This window comes from Schistocerca piceifrons, chromosome 5, assembly GCF_021461385.2.
Source record: "Schistocerca piceifrons isolate TAMUIC-IGC-003096 chromosome 5, iqSchPice1.1, whole genome shotgun sequence".
Lineage (NCBI taxonomy): Eukaryota > Metazoa > Arthropoda > Insecta > Orthoptera > Acrididae > Schistocerca > Schistocerca piceifrons.
The window spans coordinates 508,212,296-508,238,023 of record NC_060142.1 but is presented as its reverse complement, the minus strand read 5'-3'; the positions used below and the strand labels follow the sequence as shown (position 1 = coordinate 508,238,023).

The following is a 25,728-nucleotide window of genomic DNA, read 5'->3' as shown; positions in this document are numbered from 1 at the left end:
CAAAACAACAATGGTTGCAGTCCCCTCCATGAAAAACATGACCACACCATTACACCACTGCCTCCGAATTTTACTGTTGGCACTAAACACAACCAGCTGTTTTTTCCCATGAAGTGTTGAGTGCTGTTGACAAGGGATTTCAGATTGATTCCGTATTTCTAGATTTCCGGAAGGCTTTTGACACAGCACCACACAAGCGGCTTGTAGTGAAATTTCTTGCTTACGGAATATAATCTTAATTATGTGACTGGATTTGTGATTTCCTTTCAGAGAGGTCACAGTCATAATAATTGACGGAAAGTCATCGAGTAAAACTGATGTGATTTCTGACGTTCCAAATGTAGTTTTATAGGCCCTTTGCTGTTCCTTATCTACATAAACGATTTGGGAGACAATCTGAGCAGCCGTCTTAGGTTGTTTGCAGATGACGCTGTCATGTATCGACTAATAAAGTCATCAGAAGATAAAAAAAATTGCAAAGCGATTTAGAAAAGATATCTGAATGGTGCAAAAATTGGCAGTTGACCCAAAATAACGAAAAGTGTGATGTCATCCACATGAGTGCTAAAAGGAATTCGTTAACTTCGGTTACACTGTAAATCAGTCTAATCTAAAATCCGTAAATTCAACTAAATACCTAGGTATTACAACTGCGAACAACTTAAATTGGAAGGAACTCATAGAAAATGTTGTGGGGAAGGCTAACCAAAGATTGCGTTTTATTGGCAGCACACTTAGAAAATGTAACAGATCTACCAAGGAGACTGCCTACACTACACTTGTCCATCCTCTTTTAGAATACTGCTGCGTGTTGTGAGATCCTTCCCAGATAGAACTGACGGAGTACATCAAAAAAGTTCAAAGAAGGGCAGCACATTTTGTATTATCGCGATATATGGGAGAGAGTGCCACAAAAATGATACAGGATTTGGGCTGGACATCCTTAAAAGAAAGGCATTTTTTGTTGCAATGGAATCTTCTCGCAAAATTCCAATCACCAAATGTCTCCTCCGAATGCGAATAATGTTTTGTTGACACCGACCTACACAGGGAGAAATCATCACCACTATAAAATAAGGGAAATCAGAGCTTGTACGGAAAGATGAAGATGTTTGTTCTCTCCTCACGCCATATGAGACTGGAATAATAGAGAAGTGTGAAGGTGTTTCGATGAACCCTCTGCCAGGCACTTAAATGTGATTCGCAGAGTATCCATGTAAATATAGACACACGCTGGCAGATGACATTCACCGGGCATTCGCCATACCCACACCCTGCCATCGGATCGCCACATTATGTACCGTGATTCGTCACTGTACACAATGTTTTTCCACTGTTCAGTCGTCCAGTGTTTAGCTCCTTACACCAAGCAAGGTGTCGTTTGGTATTTATGGGCGTGATGCGGGCTTATGAGCAGCCGCTCGACCATGAAATCCAAGTTTTGTTTCCTTCCGCCTATCTGTCATATTACTTGCAGTGGATCCTGATGCAGTTTGGAATTCCTGTGTGATGGTCTGGATAGATGTCTGCCTAATACACATTATGACCCTCTTCAGCTGTCAGCGGTCTCCAGTCAACAGACGAGGTTAACCTGTACACTTCTGTGCTTTACGTGTCCCTTCACATTACCACTTCAATATCACATCGGAAACAGTGGACCTAGGGATGTTTAGGAGTGTGGAAATTGATCACATGGTTTATATCGCTTGCCAGAGGGCAGAGGAATATCTGTGGGTGAGTCAAAGACAGCAGTGTGTTCTGAGCCATGATACGATGTAGACATGTTGATGTATTGCACTTTGTGAATAAAGTGTATTCACTATCAACTGCCTTGACTTCATTATTGTGACATTACCCATCACCCAGTCGGGAAATACTGCCATAGTAGTGACCTCACATCAAATGCAAAATGTGTTGCACAAGGATTTATATATATATGTGATTGGACATTCACCCACTTCACATATACCTACACAGCCAGTCGGGTACTATAACATCTTAGGAGCCTTCTTTCCTACTGCGCTGCAGTCTCAGGAAGGTTTGTTGTGATCAATATCAACTTGGCTGACTATAACCATGCCGCATCACAGCCATTACCTATCTCACACTCAGTTCCCAGGCTAAACTGCCACCAGTTTGACCAGAACAACCTACTTTAAGGTTCACCACCATGGAGTGTGCCTTTAGTTCGTTAGCCATTTCTGATCATGACACCTGATTCATTACCCTGATTTGGCATCTGGCAGAAAACACCGACTTAATTAATGACTTCATATTAGCACCAACCACTCACAACAAGTATGACACAACCAGATCTGAACTATTAAAATGATTCTCATGAACAGCCTAGCAAAAGTTGAAACAAGCTACCCATGAACAACAATTGGCTGATAGAATGCCATCTCAGTTCATTCTGTGCTACTCTTGACATTAACCTCATGCCTTTGGCTGCTCTTTATCGTTGAACTTCTGCTACAATTTGCAGTTATGTCAGAGGAAGCTGAACCTCTGGAAAAACAAATGGCTCTGGTGGACAGAATGCTTACAGCATGACTGGACCACCTGAAAATCTGCAACGCATATAATCCCACACCGTGCAGCCATGACTATCGCCAGACACCCCACTGGACAACTCAAGTCAATCCTCCCCTCCCCCCACTCACAAGGAGCAACAAGCAGCCCACACACCTTGTCAGCAATTCCTGGCGACAAAGGCAAGGGTGCCATGGATTTCTCAAGGTCACATCTATGCTGTGGTACCATTGTCAGTTTGGTGCTACCACACATAACTGTCGCACACCATGTGCATTTCTGAGCTCCAGACACATGTCATGTTTACCGTCAAGTCACTTGACAGTCATATGGATACGCACATCCCCTTGATCATACACCTGGGAGACTGGTCCTGAGAACTGACTTCCTGCATCACTTCTATCTCTCTCCAGACATACCACATGCCTTGCTCCTGCACCACGATATCTGCTGCCGCATCCAAAGGTTATTCACCCAGACAACCCCATACCTGCATGACACAACAGCACCTCAGGGTCATCTCGCACAGCCACTACTCTGCTATGAGTGAGGATGCATGCTTGGCTTCAGCCTGCTGACCGACCATGCCCCTCCACCCACTCATGCAGCACCTGTACATCTGATGACCCTGAATACATGCCGTAACACAGAGGTTAGTCCAGTACACTCTGCTTCTATGCGCAGCACCTCACCGTCCTTTCTACTCATGCTCGCACAAAGGCGCAAGTTTCTGTGATACATATTGGCAAGGTGCATCGTATTCTGACAGCCGCCAGTGTGTCACAAGATGCGTCGATTGGTCGTGGGTAACTTCCATGCCGCTAAGACAGCGATTGATAAATTGTTATAGGCAGGCATAGTTCGCCCATCTGACAGCCTCTAGGTATCACCAATCAAATTAGTATGGATAAAAGACACAACTTTGAGACTCTGTGGTGCCTAAAGAGTTCTCAACACCAGTAGGGAGTATGACAGCCTGATATACAAGATTTCATGAACTCACAAACAGGCGCAACTAAGCTGATGGGAAAAAAATCACAACACCAAGCAGTAGTTTTGAACATAAACAAGAGTTGCTAGATGTGTTTCTACATCTGAAAGATTTTCAAATTTCATGCTAGTTGCTATGCTGATGGGAAAACAATCACTACACCAAAAAGTAGTTTTGAACATAAACAAGAGTTGCTAGATGTGTTTCTACATCTGAAATATTTTCAAATTTCATGCCAGTTGCTAATTTTTTTTTTAATTTTTTAATTTATTTTATTTTTTTTATATATATCCTGGCTTGTTTACTATACAAAAGTAACAATTACTGGAGTGGTCTTTGGGTTCTCACCAAATCATTCGTATACCAAACGAAATTTATCGCGTGTTTCTTTTGTCCACATTCTCAAACCCTCCACACACTGCTTTCAGACTTTGTGAGGGACCCATGATTTATCTTGGTCGCCAATTTTTGCTTTAAAATAAGCAAATTAGGCTTCCCTGACAAAATTACTGATGTTTGTCTGTCGACGGGGAATGGTAAAACAAATAACAAAACGAATCAGGGCTGTTTAAGCACTTACGGCATGAACTACCAGTGGCAGACATAAAGACACTTTTTCATTTATATATATATAAGAAGTAAATACTGCTAATCTTGTGTAAATACAAATTCTTGCACTATGCATCAGAAACCGGCTTCACTATATCAGAACGACAAGTACACCTGTTTACTACAGCGTCTCATGCGTAACTGACCACATTGGTATAGACAATATGAATCTAAACCTGTCGCGCGGCGTCACTATCCCCTCCAGTTGTCACTGGTTCAAAATGGTTCAAATGGCTCTGAGCACTATGGGACTTAACAGCTGAGGTCATCAGTCCCCTAGAACTTAGAACTGCTTAAACCTAACTAATCTAAGGACAGCACACACATCCATGGTTGTCACTGGTTTAAAGTACGCTGACAGAGTGCAGCACTGCTTTCTGTAACAAACAAGTTACCTGTCAGATGCGTAATCGCATGCGCAACAACTGTAGAAACAAAACTTGACGTGGTAGGAAAAAACCAATTACAGTTTTGGAATCAGCATGTCCGTTTACCTCTAAAACAATGTAAGAATCAAAGTCAGCAGAAATTAAGTTACAAATTGTTCCCCAGTATTTTCAAAGACACACATATATCACAAAAGTATACACTTAATGCTAGCAGTTTTCACAAAGATAAGGTGGAATATGGAAAGCAGTCCACAGATCTGTAGATCAAAGAAAAGACATTCCACACTTTTTGTCTTAATGTTTGACTATTTGCATCCCAACATATGTAACCTTAATTTTAGCTGTGACATTTCCTACAATTTTGAGAAATAACACAGCAAGATTTTTGGCATCAATAAAAATTAAGTATCAATCCACTGAAGATGTGAGATGATTAAATATATTTGCATTGATCAAACCTCTCCAAGTCAAACAAATTACAATTTTCATGTAGTTACATTTATAAAAAGATTTCTAGAACAGCATATACTTTCTTACTTATCCACGTCACCCTATTTTGTACCCATATTCTTGCAGCATGCATTCATCTCAACTGTGGACAGCATACATTGAGAAGTTTGCTGCTGTGTTGTTTCTGCCAACTGTCCACAGTTGATAGCAGTGTAGTGAAAACAACATCATTGCCACATAAAACAAGTCATTTCCATCCAAATAACCTAGGTCAAAAGATGCTCCTTAGAGGTTATCTCGGACCATATTCCCATTTTTAGATTGTTAAAATGTGTCAAATCACCTGTGGAAAGTCTATAGGGAGAGATGGCACAGCATTCCAGGGCCAACCTCCAACATCATTTGTTATGTCTGACTGTAGTGGTCCAGTAAAACAAACGAGTAAGTAAAGCTTGAAAAATTAGTCTGATGTTGCACAGTCTAGGTTCTGTGTACAGTTCATCCATCAAGAAACAGGCAAATGGAGACCATCAACTACCACACTCAAATGTGTTGGTCGCAAGTTAATTTTTGTGCCAACAAAGTGAAGTGGGAATCATGAAATGCTTCTTGATTTGTTGAAAGTGTTGAGAATGTCATTAGTATAGAGGTACATGTGAAAACATTTGAAACCATTGTGGTAAAATAAATGGAATTGCAGAGCCTAAACAGTGATTGCTGTAACTGCTCCCGTGAAGAATGTACAAGGTAAATCACCCATAGCCTGAATAATTACAAAGTGATACTGTAAATGTGAGCAGAATTGTGCTGTATTGCGCTTTGTAGAGTGTAACGGATATTTGTAAACTGGGACACTGTGCATGGCCATGAACAGTTGATATCAGTCTAGCATGTGACTAAGCAGTGTAAAGTAACAAAGGGTAAAAAAATGACCTGAGCATGCTGGATCATAATTAGTTCAGAAAAGCCCCGCTTTGCTTGGTCTCACTGTAAACTGACTACCTTAGATGTTGTCAGAATCATTAAAAGTTATTGAAAACAGGTTAATCACCAGTTATTGTACCCAATTTTGTATTGCTAAGGTATAAAAAAATCATTTATTGTTGTTGTTGTTGTTGTTGTTGTTGTTATTAGGAAATTAGAGTAATGTACGAGGGTTGTTTTTTAAGTAAGGGCCGTTTTTATTTTTTAAAAAAGATACAAATACTTTTGTAAAAAAACTTTTATTTTCTGATTCTACACACTTTTACCTATTTTTCTACATAGTTGCCTTGTTTATTTAAGCACTTGTCATACCGTACAACTAAGTTTTCAATTCCTTCTTCAAAGAATTCGGCCACCTGCTCCGACAGCCAAGAGTTCACGGCGGCTTTCACTTCATCGTCTTCATTGAAGCGCTGCCCGCCAAGATGGTGTTTCAGGTACCGGAAAAGGTGAAAATCGTTAGGAGCAAGGTCGGGGCTGTATGGTGCATGGTCCAAAACTTCCCAGCCAAAATAATCAATCAAATCCCGAGTCTTTTTAGAGGTGTGAGGCCTAGCGTTATCGTGCAGGAGCAAAACTCCTTTTGTCAGCATGCCGCGCCTTTTGTTTTGAATTGCTCTGCAGAGCTTCTTTAGAGTTGCACAGTAGGCATCTGAGTTGATTGTCGTTCCTCGTGGCATAAAGTCCACTAGCAAAACACCACGCTGGTCCCAGAACACAGTTGCCATAATCTTGCGCTTTGACAGCGTCTGTTTGGCTTTGACCTTGACGGGTGAGGTTGTGTGTCGCTATTCCATCGACTGTCGCTTGCTTTCGGGAGTGATATGGGATACCCATGTTTCATCTCCAGTGACAGTTTGACTCAACATGTCATCCCCTTCTTCCTCGTAATGAATCAAAAAGTACAATGAAGTGGCAAATCTCTTCCCTTTGTGGTCCTCTGTGAGGAGTCTGGGTACCCACCGAGAACACAGTTTCTTAAAGTTTAGGTTTTCAGACACAATTTTGTACAAAACCGATCTTGAAACTTGTGGAAATTCCAAAGAAAGAGTGGAAATTGTGAATCATCTGTCCTCACGAATCTTTGTTTCGACTGCAGCCACCAAATCATCAGTGATCACAGAGGGCCGGCCTGAGCGTTCTTCGTCATGGACGTTTTGACGGCCATTTTTAAACTCTCTAACCCATTGACGCACTTTACCTTCACTCATTGCGTTCAAGCCATAGACTTCTGTTAACTGATGATGAATTTCTGCAGCTGATAGGCTCCTCGCGGTCAAAAAACGTATCACTGACCGTATCTCACACGCGGCGGGCGATTCAATAATCGTAAACATCATAAAGTACCACAGCGATGCATACACGTCAGATACAGAGCTGCAACTTGCATCAGTGTGAACGGGAAGGATGCCGGCAAGTGGCGCGGTGGCTTGTTGCGGCGTCCGCGTGAAATACAGGACTATACGCACGAACGACCCTTACTTAAAAAACAACCCTCGTATATTGCTGTGACGCTTGTTGTGATTTGCAGAAAACTACCACATAAAGAATGAATGTATCAGATGTGAAAATGAAAACCTTGGACACTGCACAGGCTCCACAGCAGTGCCCATCATATACACAATAATTCCAATCCCGGGAGCGGAAAGACTCACCTTAGGGGGAAAAAAGGACGGGTATACACACACACCACACACACACACACACACACACACACACACACACACACACACACACACACACACATCCATCCACACATATACAGACACAAGCATGTGTGGATGGATGTGTGTGTGTGTGTGTGTGTGTGTGTGTGTGTGTGTGTGTGTGTGTGTGTGTGTGCGAGTGTATACCCGTCCTTTTTTCCCCCTAAGGTGAGTCTTTCAGCTCCACACATATCCATCCACACATGCTTGTGTCTGTATATGTGTGGATGGATATATGTGTGTGTGTGTGTGTGTGTGTGTGTGTGTGTGTGTGTGTGTGTGTGTGTGTGTGTGTGTGTGTGTGTGCAAGTGTATACCCGTCCTTTTTTCCCCATAAGGTGAGTCTTTCCGCTCTCGGGATTGGAATGACTCCTTACTCTCTCCCTTAAAACCCACATCCTTTCGTCTTTCCCTCTCCTTCCCTCTTTCCTGACGAAGCAACCGTTGGTTGCGAAAGCTTGAATTTTGTGTGTATGTTTGTCTGTGTGTCTATCGACCTGCCAGCGCTTTCTTTTGGTAAGTCACATCATCTTTGTTTTTAGATATATTAACTTATTTTATGTCAGACATATATATGGCCCAGGCTAGTTTTGTATTGACTGCCCTGTATTTAGTACATTCCTCAACCAATCCTCAAGTTACTTAGCACAGTCCTCAGTACTTTGTGTGGAAAGGTGCGCTTCAAACAATAACAACAGTCCTTTAATCCTTTTATGCAAAAGAAAGTGTGTCCTTTTCATGCAAAAAGGACACAGTTCCATGAAAATATATTTGCTTCAATAACTCATGGACATTGATCACAAATCAAAATCCTTTCCCTTTTATGAACTCTCATGTATAAAACAACCTTGTTTCATTACCTTCAGTGGTTGATGAAATACTTGAGGTCAATATCTTAAATGCCACAAGTTTATATTAATCACTGAGTTCTGAGAATGGTACAAGCAAAAAGTTTCAAGGACACAGGTGCTTTAGGAATCAGAAAATGCAAAATGTTAATCTTGAACTTTGTTTTTCCATAGACATACATGGCTCCAAGTGCATCCATATTTGGCGACTTCACCAAAGATGCGAGCATCATGTACAACAACTTCAGGGTGTATGGCACTGGTCTGCTGATCATAATGGGCACCATCGTTTTCATCGGTGTAAAGTTTGTCAATAAGTTTGCCACTGTGGCACTTGCCTGTGTGCTACTCTCCATCCTCGCCGTATATGTAGGCATCTTTGTCAACTTTAATGGGAATGAACTGTTGCCGTAAGTACTGCTCACTTATTCTCCTGGTGCCTCAGAACTATTCTATTCCTAATCTTGTTGCCAGAGCTTTAATACTGTATAAAATTTGCTTATTATGATGGTGGTTTGAGAAGTTCTCGGAATCACCACAAGAGGTCAGTGCTAGTGGAACGAGTTGTTCACGTGATATTCATCGGACTGTTGCCTGTAAACGGATGCCATGTCAGTGCTCTTGGAAGAGAGGTGTGGTGGTGACATGGCTCTGCTGTCGTTCCTGCATAGTGAAGGTGGAAAAAATCGAGATTTGAGCAGTGATTAAGTACTTTGTAAACAAAGATATGAAGGCAAAGGACATTTATGCTGATTTCCAGACTACACTGGGGGACTCTGCTCCTTCATATTCAACTGTTGTCAAGTTGACGAATGAATTTAAATTTGGTCGGGAGAGCTTAGATGATGATCGGCACAGTGGTCGACCAAGGTTTGTCACTACTCCAGAAATCATTGCAGAAGTGCATAAAATGATCATGGAGGATCGCCGATTGAAAGTGCGTGAAATTGCTCACGCTTGCCAGATGTCATTTGAAAGGGTATATCACATTTTAACTGAAGAATTAGAAATGAAATAATTATCTGCAAGATGGGTGCCGTGGCTCTTGATGCTGGACCAAAAATGCATGAGAATCGACATATCAGAACAATGTTTGGCGCATTTTAGGAGAAACAAACAAGATTTTTTGCACCAATTTGTGACCACAGATGAAACTTGGGTGCACTACTATACCCCAGAGACAATACAACAGTCAAATCAGTGGAAACATGCTGATTCTCTGCCACCAAAGAAAGCAAAAATAATTCCTTCGGCGGGAAAGGTCATAGCATGAGTGTTCTGGCATGCGAAGGGGATTCTGTTTGTAGATTATCTCCACATTGGGCTAACAATTACTGCAGAATACTATGCTAACCTCCTGGACAAATTACAACAAAATATGCTCGAAAAAAGGCCAGTTTTAGCAAGGAAGAAAGTCATCTTCCATCAAGACAGTGGGCACCCGCACACATGTGCCATCGCCATGGAAAAATTACACGAACAAAGGTATGAATTGTTGCCAGACCTGCCTTATTCACCTTATATGGCTCTGTCAAGACTTCCATCTCTTCCCAAAACTGAAAATTTTTCTTGGTGGTCGAAAATTCATTTCAGACAAAGAATTGATACCCGGAGTTGACAACTATTGTTCAGTTCTGAAGGAAACTCATTTTCGATATGAGATCAAGGCAATGAAACTTCATTGGACTAAGTGCATTAATCTACAAGGAGGCTACATTGAAAAAAAAAAATTCAGTGATGTAATTATTTTCTATTCTGTTCCGAGAACTTTTCAAATCACTCTCGTATGAGGAGTTATCCTACAAAATACAAATTGAAAATCCAGGACGAACAGAGAATTGCTGATGGTTTGGTGGTGATACAGTAAGCAAATGTAACTTAAAACATAAATTTCTGTTGCAGCATCCGTGGTAAACTTTTGCAGCTTTTGATTTCTTGTAAAATGTAGTAGAACTGCTACAAAAATGTTTATTCTTCATTGCTGATGACACTATTCTAGTTACTGATAATTCACTGGACTAACTTGAGGTATCAATTAATAAGTTTGGACAAACTCTAGGTCTCAGTTAATAAGTTTCTTAGCAGTATTTTACTCCACCTCCTGACAACACCCTATGCCTTTCTTAGCTCCATTTCTATTTAATATGAATCATATGACCACAGCAAAATGTGTTCCTTACACAATCGTAATGCTGTATAAGGTGGCCATATTGCTGGCACAAGTTAATTTGCCATGTACAATGTCATTCATTTCATGTACTGTCGAATTTGTGAACAGTTCATTTTTGTGCTATTTTGATGACAACTAACTTGTGGGTGAGATGGAATGATTGCAGACAGTGGAATGATACCTGAGTGTGTTCTGATGGTTTGAGCCATTTCTCCATGCTAGTCTTTCATATACAATCCTCTGCACATCTGCATAACTACAGAATCTCCACCATTCGTCTATAACATCAAATTTCAAAAGCTTCTATTCTTTTCTTTGCTATACTGTTTATCATTCATGTTTCACTTCTGTATAAATCTACAGGCCAGACAAACACGTTCAGAAAAGATTCCTAACACAAAGTTACATTTTATGCTAAAAATTTCTCTTTTTCAGAAGTGCTTTTCTTGCTATTGCCAGTCTGCATGTTATATCCTCATTATTTCTGCTGTCATCAGTTATTATGCTGTCAAATAGCAAAACTTGTCTCCTACCAGTACTTTTAATGATTTGCTTCATAATTTGGATTCCCTCAGCATCACCATTTTGGGTTTGTCTTTTCATGACACTCTGTCTACTGCACTCAGTTGACCTTCTAAAATCACCAACAAACATAAGTATATGAATGTAGATCCCAACAAATAACAGTTTATAAGATAAGCATGCCTGCAGCATACAAAATTAAAGTAATTTTCATCATGGAGTGGGGAAAGAGGACCGTTGTAAAGGAAATGAAGAATGATGTGGAAAATTAGCTGAATGTAATAGATCACAAATGGTTAATGTGAATTTTAACAACCTCCTTTGTTATGCACATTGGATGACCATTAATTGTAATAATTGTTCATGGAGTTAAAATATTTTTGGCCGAGTCTAGTGGTAGTTTTAAAGAAAAAAATATTCATCTTATTTTTTTAAGGATCTCTTTCAATCTGTTGCTTAAATTTCATCTGTCTGGAGGTCAGGTTCTCTTGTAGGTCTGGAAACCCTGTAGGTTGGCGTGTTTCTTGAAATAACATAGACGACAAACTGATTTGAATGTGATTTTCATTTTTAATAGTCCTAGATGCTTTGCTGCCGTCAGTTACAATGTTCACTCAGCAAAATACGTTCCATTTGCACACAACTCCAGAAAACTTTACAATTCTCCTTCCTTCCTTCCCGCCAGACAACATAAAACCCAATGCACCCAGTTAACATCGTTCCAGAGTACATCAGTAAAGATATAGTCATACTAAGATCGAAACATAGAATATTAAATTAAAAAAAAAATTACAGAAAATGAAATTTACTCAACAGCACAATAGGATAATTATGATAACATGTATTCACATAAACAAAAATGTATCTTTTTTGTAGTTCAGGAATTTTATGATATTTTTTTATTGTTATTTATTTTTTATCACAGGGTTAATTGTGTTAGCATGACATATACTACTATAGAGTCAGAGTTTAAAACATCAAGTTCAAAAAACGGATAAGATCTTAAATTTGAGACTATACATGGTCCAGACAGCTTATTGCATAATTTGTTACTTCCATCTTAGGGCATAGAACCATTCAGATTTTCAAAAGTTAGCACTTCAGCATTCAGTTCTGTATAGCACTGATACCAATTCATTGTTTCATCTTATGAGTATCTATATGTTTATCATGATTGTATAGTGCTATATAAAAATATTAATTAAACTTGAAATCTTTTATCTCTTCTTTCAGCATGTGTGTACTTGGAAAACGGTTACTAAAGGATATTGATATACAGGATTGTAACAAGACTGTAAATGGTCCCCTGTACAATATTTTCTGTACAAATTCATCAACTGGTGAAGTTACTTGTGATCCTTACTTTGAAGAGAACAACGTAAGCAAAGTTCAGGGCATCAAGGGGCTAGCCAGTGGAGTCTTCCTCGGTGAGTTTCATTTTATTTAATAAAATAAATGTTACTGTGTCTCATGTACAAGATACCGGTAGATTTTCATTTCTTGTAAACAGAGAAAAGTTTGGGAGAATGTGGATACTGTAATGATTTCAGTTGTGCCAGAGACAAGTGAACTGTATTTTATATAGATGAATGATGAATGGATAAAGAACATTTTTCCTAGATTTCTGCCTTGAGCATAGCTATACCATGAAAGGTGAAAATTTCTGCTGCAAAAAAGATCAACCAATATACTGTCACTTTTTCTTGTGGCTCATATCATTCTGATCTTATTATATACTTTATATATCTAAAAACAAAGATGATGTGACTTACCAAATGAAAGTGCTGGCAGGTCGACAGACACACAAACAAACACAAACATACACACAAAATTCAAGCTTTCGCAACAAACTGTTGCCTCATCAGGAAAGAGGGAAGGAGACGGAAAGACAAAAGGATGTGGGTTTTAAGGGAGAGGGTAAGGAGTCATTCCAATCCCGGGAGTGGAAAGACTTACCTTAGGGGGAAAAAAGGACGGGTATACACTTGCACACACACACATATCCATCCACACATATACAGACACAAGCAGACATATTTAAAGACAAAGAGTTTGGGCAGAGATGTCAGTCGAGGCAGAAGTGCAGAGGCAAAGATGTTGTTGAATGACAGGTGAGGTATGAGTGGCGGCAACTTGAAATTAGCGGAGATTGAGGCCTGGTGGATAACGGGAAGAGAGTATATATTGAAGAGCAAGTTCCCATCTCCCGTTATCCACCAGGCCTCAATCTCCGCTAATTTCAAGTTGCCGCCACTCATACCTCACCTGTCATTCAACAACATCTTTGCCTCTGCACTTCTGCCTCGACTGACATCTCTGCCCAAACTCTTTGTCTTTAAATATGTCTGCTTGTGTCTGTATATGTGTGGATGGATATGTGTGTGTGTGTGCGAGTGTATACCCGTCCTTTTTTCCCCCTAAGGTAAGTCTTTCCGCTCCCGGGATTGGAATGACTCCTTACCCTCTCCCTTAAAACCCACATCCTTTCGTCTTTCCCTATCCTTCCCTCTTTTCTGATGAGGCAACAGTTTGTTGCGACAGCTTGAATTTTGTGTGTATGTTTGTGTTTGTTTGTGTGTCTGTCGACCTGCCAGCACTTTCATTTGGTGAGTCACATCATCTTTGTTTTTAGATATATATTTCCTACATGGAATGTTTCCCTCTATTATAACCTTATTATATACTTTGTGTGATCTTCTGTCTTTTCATACTTTCTTTTATTTTCATTTCTACATTAACAGTCTATATTATTTATCAGTTTTGCCATCTTCATCTTTCTCCACACGTAAATGAACTTCACCATTTGTTCTGGACATTGCATTGCATTTCTTGCATTACTTCTGTAGATTTTCCATGTCTTCTCATTCTCTGATGAATTGTTGTGTCCCCAGTAATGTATCTGGTCATTAAAATTGATGTAATTGATAATGAAGGATGTAAGGATGTGACGTAATCTGTATTTTACTTTGATGTTACATTCTCAATTCAGAACTTTAATGTAGAGCTATCTTCATTGGACACATTGAGCAATTGAAAGAAATGGCTTAAAAAGTTGAATTCCATAGCTTGGCTATCAAAAATAAATTATGGAAGAGAAGATGCTGATAATTGTTGCAACTCTGCTTCTTCACTAACAGATTTGATTAAGCACAACATATTAACTACTAAACCAGAGAAATTAATAGTTTCTGGCTCTTCTAGATACGCACAAAACTTCTGGATGTAGATACCTTGTGGTATTCTGAATGTTTGTTGAATAACTCACATGTCCATGCTAGAGAAAACTATTTACAGATTTGACTGGGAAACACCTGGATATGAGCTACACTCTTGGTACACTCGTATCCTTCAGTTCATTCACTGAAAAAAGGAACAGTCAGTTGAATGGTGTGCGAAGGTTGGCACATTTTGGGCTGGAAGTAAAATCCCTGCACTAGATAAATGGTCTTGGTAGTAAACAGTTTAGTCCAAATTGCAGTTTAAGAGAGAACTATGTAGCGCAGGGTCATCATCAGTAAATATACCCAAGAGAGCGGATATCTAGTTGACAAGTGGGATAGTGACACTCCGTGCAGCCCTTAAACCCGCAGCATGTGACAAGCATAGCTACACAGATTGATCCATCAACATGTCCAGTGGGATTAGAAGAATAACAGCAAAATATTTACTGCAAACAATAAACAGAAGAAAAGAGTTAGACTGTGATCATAATTTCTTTGTTTCAAAATATTTCATAACACGTATGAAATTGTTGTACCTTGATAAAAGATAGACCAGTTGGTGTACCTGTAAAGAAAAATAAATCAAATTTTTGCAGGATGAAACTATGGAAGTGTGACATGAAAAATACTGAAGAGGTACGTCCTATGCAAATGTAAAAGCTTAAAAAAAGTGCTTTAGGTATTAATCTAACCACTGTTAGGATAACCAGAATGAGGCCATGTTGTTTCAAGCAGTTACAACCTGTTGGTTATGGTGTCACTTACATCCAACACTCAGCAGATAATAAACAGCATATAATTCATATGCATAAGGAAAACTGAGGAAATAAACATAGTAAAGAAACAGATGGATCGATAAAAACAAAATGGTAGTGTTGCAACTTGAGCACGCAACACGGTGAAGAATGTTAGTACGATTTTATTAGACTGTGGCATGTATGCCAGTCACCATAACATATACTAAACACAAAAAGATAACGCAAAAGTACACAAGCAGTAATAACATGATAACTGAGTGTGATCATAGTATGGCAGGGTTTAAGTAGGCACTCACCTGTGGCAGAAGTTCACAGCATTGTGCATTTGTAGTGCACTCTCGTGAATGACAACACACTGCTAATGTGTGAACCCTCAAGTGTGCACACATTACTTAATTCCTCTTTGCTTGGAGAACAGCCCAGATTTGCAAGATGTCCATGGCACCTTCCACCATGAGGCTCAGACTGAGATGACGTGCTGACATCGGGGTGTATGGTCGGAAGTACTTGGGACGTGGGCAGCGTCACAATCTGCCTTCTCGTGGCAAACCATGTTGTCGGATGAGTGATGTCAGCCCAAGCTGCATGTCCACATCAGGTTCAGGGTCTGGTGATGGTGGTGTCCCCACAGTGGCAGCTAAGGCTTAGGAAATGGCTGTGGCTTGGATGGTGGCTGCATTGATACTGGTAGCGATATTGGAGAAGCCGGACCAGGTTCACCCACTGGTGACCGGGGGTCTCTCATATGTCGTGGCAGGGACCCATCCGCCATCAGTTGATATGTTGAGCGACTCAGACTGGTGTGGCGATGTTAGTGTCCTAGCCAGAGTTGCCAGTCGTCCATGTGCAGGCGTAACTGGTCATAGTGACGTGCACAGGGGGCTACCTTCATACAAACAGTGTGACGACTGCATGGGTTGGCATCCCTGACAGGGCCACAGGAGATGCAGGAGCGTCTGGTGTTAATGTCCATAGAACCATTTGGCAGGGCTGTTATGCCAAGTGATGTGAACTGATAGGAAGACAGAAATTGATCCAAGACAATGTTAGATGGGCATCGAGTCACACAATTTCTCATTTGCATTTTGAATGTTCTAACTAGCCTTTCAGCCTAACCGTTGTTCTGTGGATGGAAGCGTGGGGCAAAAATGTGGCAAATCCCATGGACATTGCAGAAGAAGGTAAACTCGTGTGGCACAGATTGAGGGCCATTATCAGAGACAAACGTTGCCGGAAATCCTTCGATGGAAAAAAAATTTTTACCGAGGTGCAATGGCGGCAGAGGCCGAAGTTGATAGGCAATGAATAACATGTGGGAACAGAGGGAGTGCATCAATTACTATTAGCCATTATGCATTAAGGAAAGGGCTGGCAAAATTGATGTGGAGTTGGTCCCAAGCCTGTGAAGGTTGCGGGCACAGATACAACATTGCCCGTGGAGCAGCTTGCTGCGATGGGAATTGAAGACATGCTGAACTAAATTAGCAATGTTGCCGTCCAAATCAGGCTAAAAAATGTGACAACAGGCTAAAGCCTTGGTTCGTGATGCCCCACAGTGATCAGCATACAGCAGTTGCAGTATCTCCAAAGAAGGGAGCCAAGGGAACCACTATCCAAGGAGCTGAACAGTCCATATCAAGTAGTAGAACACCATCAGTGCAGAGAAATGATGCCAAAATACATAGTAGTCACAGAGGGGGTTGTATGCTGATGATGAAGGCGCCTCAGGCCAGCCATGTTGCATGCAGTATATCACTTTCTGTAAAATTGGATTGATAAACCAGCCTGCGGAACCCGAGCGCTAGTGATTGGAAACAGTGGGGAAACAGAGTAACTCCTCTCAATAAAAAACTGGCTCTAGATCAGCTGGAAGATGGCACATCAGCATTCGCGTGTTTAACCGTGGGCAAAAGTGAATCTTATAGGTGTACTGAGAGAGGAGCAGTGCCCGATGTTGAAGGCAGTGCACTGCTTTGTCTGGCCTGATGCTGGGGGTTAAACAGTGAAACCAATGGCATATGATCCGTGGTGAGATGGGATTTTACACCATACAGTAAAACATGAAACTTCTTTAATATATAAAAAATTGCAAGCGTTTCTTTCCGTCTTTGTGAATATCTAGTCTGGGCTGAATTAAGTGTCTTCAATGCATATGCAGTAGGCTGCCCAGAACCACAGAATATTTATGAGCTAACACTGTCCCCAGCTCATGCTGGGACACATCTGTTGCTAAAACGAAATGTTGACCCAGTGGTAGGTTACGAGGCAAGATGCAGATTGTAACATAAACTGCAGTTTGGAAAACAAAGTTTGACATGCCTGCAACCAGTGGAAAGGTGTCTTCTTATGCAGCAAGGCATATAACATTTGTGTAGCCAACGCCACTCCCGGCAACAACTGATGATAATAAGCAGTCTTATCTGGGGAAAAAAAGGAAAAAAGAAGCACCTGAAGTTCCTTGACCGACATAGGATGTGGAAGAGCCACAATGGCAGAGACATTCTGACAAAGGAGTTTGAAACCAGCCTAGAGTCATCAAACCCACGATAAACAATAGGAGGCTGAAAGAAGTGGCATTTATCCAAGTTGTATTTTAACCCAGCAGTCTGTAACACCAAAAAGAGTGCATGTAAGTTGTTGAAATGTTCAGCAGTGGAGGAGCTAAATGACCATAAAATCATAGTTGGCACAGCCAGACACAGACCTCATGAGTTGTTCGAGAAACTGTTCAAAAATTGACCGGGTGCACTTCGTGCCAAATTGTGACTTGCAAGTATTGATACAAGCTGAAGGGTGTGTTAATGATCAAGAGCTGTTGAGAGTCAGCATCAACAGGAAGCTGCCAATACACATCGGAGATGTCAATCTTGGAAAAATACTGACCATCAGCAAGCTTAGCAAAAGGTTCGTCAGGGATACGTGTCAATGATATACTGAGTATTGACAGAAACTTTGAAATCGCTGCAAAGGCGTAACCGTACCAACAGCCTCTTGTCAATGACTAGGGGGTAGCCCCATCACTGGAATAGATTGGCCGGATGACCCTGGAGGCCATGAGGCAATCAAGCTCCACCTTGACTTGGTCACGGAGTGCCACTGGCACCAGATGAGCCTGGAGGAAATGGGGTCTGGCTGAAGGTTTCATGTTGATGTGGGCTTTGAAATTATTGGTGCAACCCAATCCTGCAGAAAATGGTGGAAAATTCAGAGCATAAAGAGTCAAGGTGTGTGGTAATACACTTGAACAGAGATCAGACTAACTTTATCAGAAATAATAAACCCGAAAAGGTTAGAGGCATCAAAAGCAAAAAAATTGTTGATGCGTGTATTGTTTACCACCAGAAAAGTCAGAGTACGAAACACAGATTTATATGTGAATGGGGCCGAGAAAGTATCTAATGTCGGAATGCTTTGTTTATTGTAGTTGACTAATGTATGTGACAGTGCCTCTAAAGGGGGAGTACGCAAGTGCATGTATGTTTGCAAGTAGAGTACTGACACAGCAGCACCAGTGTCAACTTGCATGTGCAAAACATTCTGATTAACCTTGATGTCAATAAAAAGCTTATTGGATCCAACAGAGGCTGCCGATACACAACTGACATCCATGTCAGTGTCTGCAATAGGCAGTTGGAATTTTGCATTACAAACAGGAGCAGTGTGGCCCATTCTGTTACACTGGCGGCAAATGGCCGCCCGCTTAGGACGGTCTGGCCTATCATGAGTGACAAGACATGACAGACAAGAGGCAGGCATGGAGTGCTTGCATTGTTGTTCATTACCGGGCTTGCTGTGCTGCTGCTGCAGCCGTGGCTGCCTCAGCAGATTGGGCGGGCTGCCACGCAGTCTTGCTCCTGCACAGACTGCTGACACCATATTGTGCCCCTGTGAATGATCCAACAAATGGTGGGGTGGATGCAGAATGGAGTTCTACAACCTCACAACCATGATTCAGTTTGAGTACCCACAGCCCTTGAAAACCCAAACAATTGGGCAATAATCAGAGTGTCAGAGAGGGAGGGGTTTTCACACTGAAATGACTGCTCACGATCGGGGCCCAACCGAATGATTGCCTCATGAACCATTTGGTGAGCATATGACTCCTTATGTACATCAATGACAAAGTGACAACAATGGCTTAAACCACGAAGCTCAGCTGCCCAAGACTTATAGGAATTTTCTGTTTCCTTGCAACACTGATAGAACTCAGCTATAGTGGCAGTGGCATGTCTGTTTACAGTAGTATTTTGAAAGAAGGTCGCACATGTTATCAAAAGAGAGTGAAGAGATGCTGCAGGGGAAGGGGTGAGGTAATAATCAAGCCAAAAAGAAAGCATGGAATAAGGTAACATACGTCAATCCAAATGCATGAAAATGCTGCAGCAACAGTTTTTTGTAGCCATCCCATTCTTCAACAGACTCATCATAAGATAGAAATGGAGGGTATAAATGACCGGGGTAGTTACAGGCAAAACCAGAGGTGTAAGGGGTGATGCAGCAGGTGACATTGATGCAGCAGGTGACATAGGTTGAGTAGGAACCAAAGTCGTCAAAACAAAGGCAAGTGTTCGCGATACCTGGATGTGATTGTGTTGCACTGTGGTGAATGCCTCCTGCTGTTGACTGAGATGCTGCAACACTTCAGTAAGAACCCTTTGCTGATCAACCAGCCGGTGTAGAAACTCATCAGTGGCACGGTCAGACATCATACTCGTAGATGCAATGGAGGACCAACCAGAGACTGAAAACCGCATGGAGAACAATTCCACACCTGTCTTCACTTGTGTTGTAACTTGGACACACAACACAACCAAGAATGGTAGTACAACTTTATTAGACTCGTGTCATGTACAGCAATCACCATAACATACGCTGAACACAATAAGACAAGGCAGATGTATGCAAGAAGTAATAACATGATAATCAAGCGCGAGTGTAGTGCAGCAGGGTTTAAATAGGCACACACCTGTGGTGGGCTCTGGAAGTTCACAATATTGCTCTTTCATGGCACACTCTCGTTGATGACAACACACAGCTAATGCGTTTGGCCTTCAAATGTGTGTGCATTATGTCAGATGGAGCATAGAGATACCAGCAAATGACAGGAAATGTAAGGTTATGTGATGGAAGGGAGACATGTGATAAAAATGGTTTGATAATGAAAAATTGTGGGTGGAGTGCATTGATATGAGTAAATAAAATTTCACTGCATAGTGGAGAAACCACTTAACAGTCAGTAGGGATATAAATATGAGACTGAGCACAGTAACTCAACTGTATGTGTTCATCTTTAGAGCATGCAGACAGGAGCATTGTCTTCACAGTGAAGTAAGGAAGATTAGGGTTTGACATTCTATGTATGATGAGGTCATGAGAGGCAGAGCAGCTAAGTTTCAGAGTTTCAGCTTCTTGTGAGTTAGCAAAACTCACTTTATTAGCTGTAAAATAACCCATAACACAAAATGACTTTCAATTGACAGAGCAAACAAAACAACAGAATAATATGTTGTGCAAACAGTAGCTTGCGTACACTTCAAGCAGAAGATCCTAGTGCTGAATGTAGCAGATATTGGATGTGCTTCTTTGCTAGTGCCTGGTAGGTTGTCATAAGACCAACTATTACATGGTACTGATAGGTCAGTGATTGAAATACATACATTCCGTACAGGCATACTTGGTAAAAAGGCAGTCAGAGACGAAACCATATCTGTTTGGGGAAACATTTGACTTGGTGTTGGTATTACTAATGCTTTCATTAGAATAAGAATACTGTTGTGTATATGCTCAGGGAAACAGCAAAGTGCCAGGACCATCTGTATTCTCAGGGAAAAATAACAGTTTATCTGCAAATGAAGTTAAAGACACTCAAATATTTTGGAGATACAGTCCATTTTTTAATATCAGTAAACCAAATGCTTACCAAAAAGCTTGAATTATTGCTATTGATAAATAGAAGCAGTAACAACAAGAAGTCTTATCTCAGGATTTATTGAAGGTACTTCAGTAAAATCACACATCCCCTAGGTCGAACAGCAAGCACTCCTCTGACATTCTTACCTAAAAATGGGTAAATCCTCTAGTTGTTGAGCTGAGGTATGGCCGGGTGATCACTGCTCTGGTACTGTAAGCTCTGGGCATGCTACATTAACCATTAATAGGCATAATGGTGGAGCAAAGATGTTTGGACATTACTGTATAACATTACGACCATTATTGACAAAGATGTTACCACTGTCCACCTGGCAGCAATTTTCAATTGTATGTCAATCATACAGGTTATTGTCATTAATGTTCCTACTCATGGAAATGGCATTCACAAATCACTCATGAGTGAAAAAGTCATTTGGAATCATCTGAAAAGCAGACATAGTGCCACTTGATATAGATCAAATGGCAATTCTCTTCCAGGGATTGGATCAACTATTATACTGGGTACTTGAGAGTCCCAGGTTAAATTTAGATTTTTAGCAGTGTTACTTGGAGACTGCTATAAATTTCATTTAAAAAGTGACTTCTCTTTTATTAAAGCCTATGCCAAAACCTCTGCAGTTTATATTGATTAGTTGAAAGTGTGAGACAACATTAACTGTATAGTGGTGTGCCCTGATTGTGTCCTGAAATCCACTTTTCAAATGAGTTCACAGTCTGTGAGGCACATACAATCTTGAGGATACCAGTACAGATAAGATATATTCAGACTATGAAATTCCTCATCTGCTCCAATTTCCCAAGTGCACTGCACATAAACCAGTGCATATACCAGGCAGAGGAGCCACACACCCATGGCTGGCTGGTGCATCACACCAAAAATTGTTTGTCCAGCATCCAGATTTTATCTGGTTCTGATCACATCTCTGTCTTGCAAGATGTGTGTCAAATTAATCTATACACATAGGTCTTTTTTCTGATATGTAAATGTTATCCCTTTCTGAACATACTTTCAGCATGCAGTAGTAAAGATATGCCCATATCTGAAGATAAAGCCACTCTGTGGTTTTCACTGGTACCCATTTTGGGTACCAGTGCCTTTTTTTTTGTCAGTTTTGATACTTGTTTCTTAATGTCTAATACAAAAAAATGTGTTTTTCTTTCATGCTCCAGACAACATTCACAACAGTTTCTTAGAGGAAGGGCAGTTCATTGCAAAATCTAAAGATCCTGATGAGATTGAGAGACTCGACAGACCGTCATACAATCAGGTTTATGCTGATTTAACAACTTCATTTACTATTTTAATTGGTATCTTCTTCCCATCAGTGACAGGTAAGTCACCTTCCTATAACTTTTTTACTATGGTTCAATAAGCAAATTAATGTGAGAAGTAATTTTCTGTATCATATTTTTATCATCTGGGGTATTATTTATATGATATGGGACCTGTCAAATGTGTCATAAATGGAAATGAATATTACTACAAACTGGAGTCCAAGATTTTTGTTAATCATTCCCTTTGTATTTTTGTGGAGATATTTCCACAGAAACTTTCATCCACTAACACAGATTTCTTTATATCTAACGAAGAATGAAATACCAATTTGCATAGACTTAGCTTTAAAATACTTTTAATACAACAAAATATTTTCTTTAAAATGTTCATCCTCTATTTCACCCTATTAGGGACTGAATTTCCAAAAACAGTAAACATATAGTTTTTTGTTTCTAGCAGAGAAAACAAATACAAAATTTGGTACAGTTAGCTTCAAATATGCTTTCATAATGAAATAATTAATAAAACTTTTCATCCCCTATTACACTCCCTGAGGGGGTTGAATATCCAAAAACACAGAAACTTTTTTTTAAAACTGAAAAGTCCAATACCTGTTTTCATAGGTTTAGTTTTAAAATTCTTAGTAGTTCTTTAATAACCCCACTATTTTTGCTGTTGGTGGCTGAATTTCAAATGCTGAAAAACATATTTTTTGTTTCTAACCAAGTAGTTGTCATAGTTCTAGCTTCAAAATTACTTCAATACTGACAGATTTTCAAACAGCTTTCATCCCCTATTTCATCCCCTTTGGACTGGAGTTTTGAACAATCCCTTCATAAGCGATGCCTACAGTATAATATCCTCTCCCTTTCCAAACTTCAAGTTTCTATCCTTAACGACTTGGACTGGGCCATGATAAGTTAGTGACTCAGTCTGGTCCAATTTACCCCCTTAGGGGTTTAATTTCCAAACACAGAGAAACACATATTTTTGTAATTCCTAACCGAGAATCTAAACAGCAATTTTTAAAGATTTTGCTTAAGAATGCTTTCACAATGAAACACTTTCATAAAACTATTAACCCATTTAGGGTTGGATTTCCAAAAACAGTGAAATGTGTTCTTTTTTAAAAAATTTCTAACAGAGAAGACAGATATGAATTTTCATAGGTTTAGCTTCAAAAAATGCTTGCGTAATGAAATATTTCCATAAAAACCTTCATCCTCTATTTTGTCCCCATCGAGGTTTAATTTCCAAAAACAGTGAGACAAATGTTTTTTTTTAAATTGCTACTGAAGAATCCAAACTGAAATTTTCATAGACTTAGCTTCAGAATTGCTTTCATAATGGGGGGGGGGGGGGGGGGGGGACATTTCATCCCCTTTTTTTAATTCCCTTAGGATTGGAATTTTGAAAAATTCCTTCTTAAATGAGGCCTGCAGTAAATGATTAACATTAACACCTCTCTAAATTTCAAGTTTCTGTTCTCAGCAGCTTGGGCTGGGTGATAATGAGACAGTCAGTCAGGACATTGCCTTTCACACATATAGAGATTATGATTTAATTGCACTTAGGTGTGTCATTTACAAATTAATAAATAAAAGGAATTAGGTTCACCAGCTGGAATGCATGTAAATTTTACATTACAGTTGTATATTTTCACAAGAAGGTGTTCGGCCATGGCTACCAACTTCGGTTACCTTTTACAAATGCTGTTAGCAAACAGTGAACATCTACCAATCCCTACAGTTAAAGTAGTAAATAAATAATAATATGCCCATTATATTAATGAAAATCTCTCTTGTTCCTTGCTGGGGCTTTTAGTACTAGTTACTTAGAGCAAAATGGAATGCTGGCAAGTAGATTGTAACATGTAAATATGCATGTTGTTACCAGGCGACAATCGTCTGACAGGAGTGTGGGACAACTCACTCTGTCTACGGCAGTTAGCAAGTAGCATCCTGGATAGCAGCTCAAGCATGTTTTTCCAGAGTTGCTGCAGCAACCATGTTGAAACAAGATGGCAGCTTCCGGATATGAATAACTGTTGCCCATTGTTCTCAGATACAAAGTATTGAGCAACCTCCAAGCTGTGTCTATATGTGTTTCATCAAGGCTAGTTTTTCAGAAGGCATTCTTTTGTTGGCAGATTCCATTTTCTCTGATACGTGAAAATCTCTCACATCCTTTCCCTTATAAAAGTACTTTCTGTATGCAAGTGCTTGTTTTCACTCAATCCCAACAACATGTATTGAATCTGTATCCCGCATTCTGGAAATACAATAGAGTTGGGGGGGGCGGGTGCTGGCATTTTTCGTCAGCTTGAGGCACCAAGATCCAGCAAGTGGTGGTTATCTTGGCTTGCCCTTGTTTCACAGCAGCACTGCCTGTCTTATAAATTGTCTGGGTTCAGCTAAGTACCTCATCCAGACTACCAATTACACCATACATTAAAGACATTAACACAAGGCAGTGTTATAATAAATTCATGGAGACCCAGGCCCTTAATACAACAAACCTAAATGACTGATCAGATATACCTATTAAATTTTGCTGTACACATCTTTTGTCAACACCAGTGTGTGTGAATGAAAAATAAAAATAGGTTAAAAAGGACAGCATGAGACAACACCCTCAGACTCCTGGTTTCCCGTAACAAGTAAATTGTAACAATTTGGCTTCTCCCATATAAGATTAGTTTAATATCAGCTAGTTATTCTTTAACTTCCTAAGTTTCCTCCATTTCAGTTAAAAAGAGTCATTGTGCTGTTAAAGTTAGTTGTGTGTTGAACTCTGTGAAACCAACGAATTATTGTTAATGTAAGTCAACAATTTGTCTTAATCTCTGAAAAGTGTTTTGATAAATCTTAACTTTTTTGTTTCAACTTTAGCCTTCTTATTGTGAATTGGAGTCTCTTATTGTGAATTGGCAGTCTGTTGAGAAGTGTGACTCGACTAGTCCATGCTTGTAAAATAAAAATTCCTTTTAAATGAAATTTTACATTACCTTAAATATGTAAATTACAAGGGATTGTAAATACCTAAATTGTTCCATTCTTGGATGCAAACTTTTGAGATAACTCCAAGAGCAAAATAGCTAAAGTAAGTCTCTGGGAAAGTACATAGTTAACTGCAATTTCTCCTCTTGTTTTCTTTTACCACACAACAATAGGTTCATTTCTTTCAAATGTTAATGTAATTTCTTGTATTTGCATTAAGTGTCGGTTAGTTGTCATTGACCTATAACAAGTGACTGTGAATAATATTTGCTACCAACCTTTGCAGTCAGGCTTCATGTTTTTCATAGGTAAATAAATTATTTGTATCTATGACAACTTGGA

The 25,728-nt window shown here is 40.0% G+C and overlaps 1 protein-coding gene across 1 annotated transcript in view; it reads left to right on the top strand.

Moving 5' to 3' along the window:
- LOC124798500 (solute carrier family 12 member 6) overlaps positions 1-25,728 on the top strand; it is a 427,524-nt gene that overhangs the window by 252,730 nt on the left and 149,066 nt on the right. Inside the window, exons 6-8 of the mRNA XM_047261938.1 lie at positions 8,684-8,919; positions 12,435-12,628; positions 22,282-22,443. Coding sequence (XP_047117894.1) covers positions 8,684-8,919; positions 12,435-12,628; positions 22,282-22,443 — 592 coding nt within the window. The remainder of the gene's footprint in view (positions 1-8,683; positions 8,920-12,434; positions 12,629-22,281; positions 22,444-25,728) is intronic.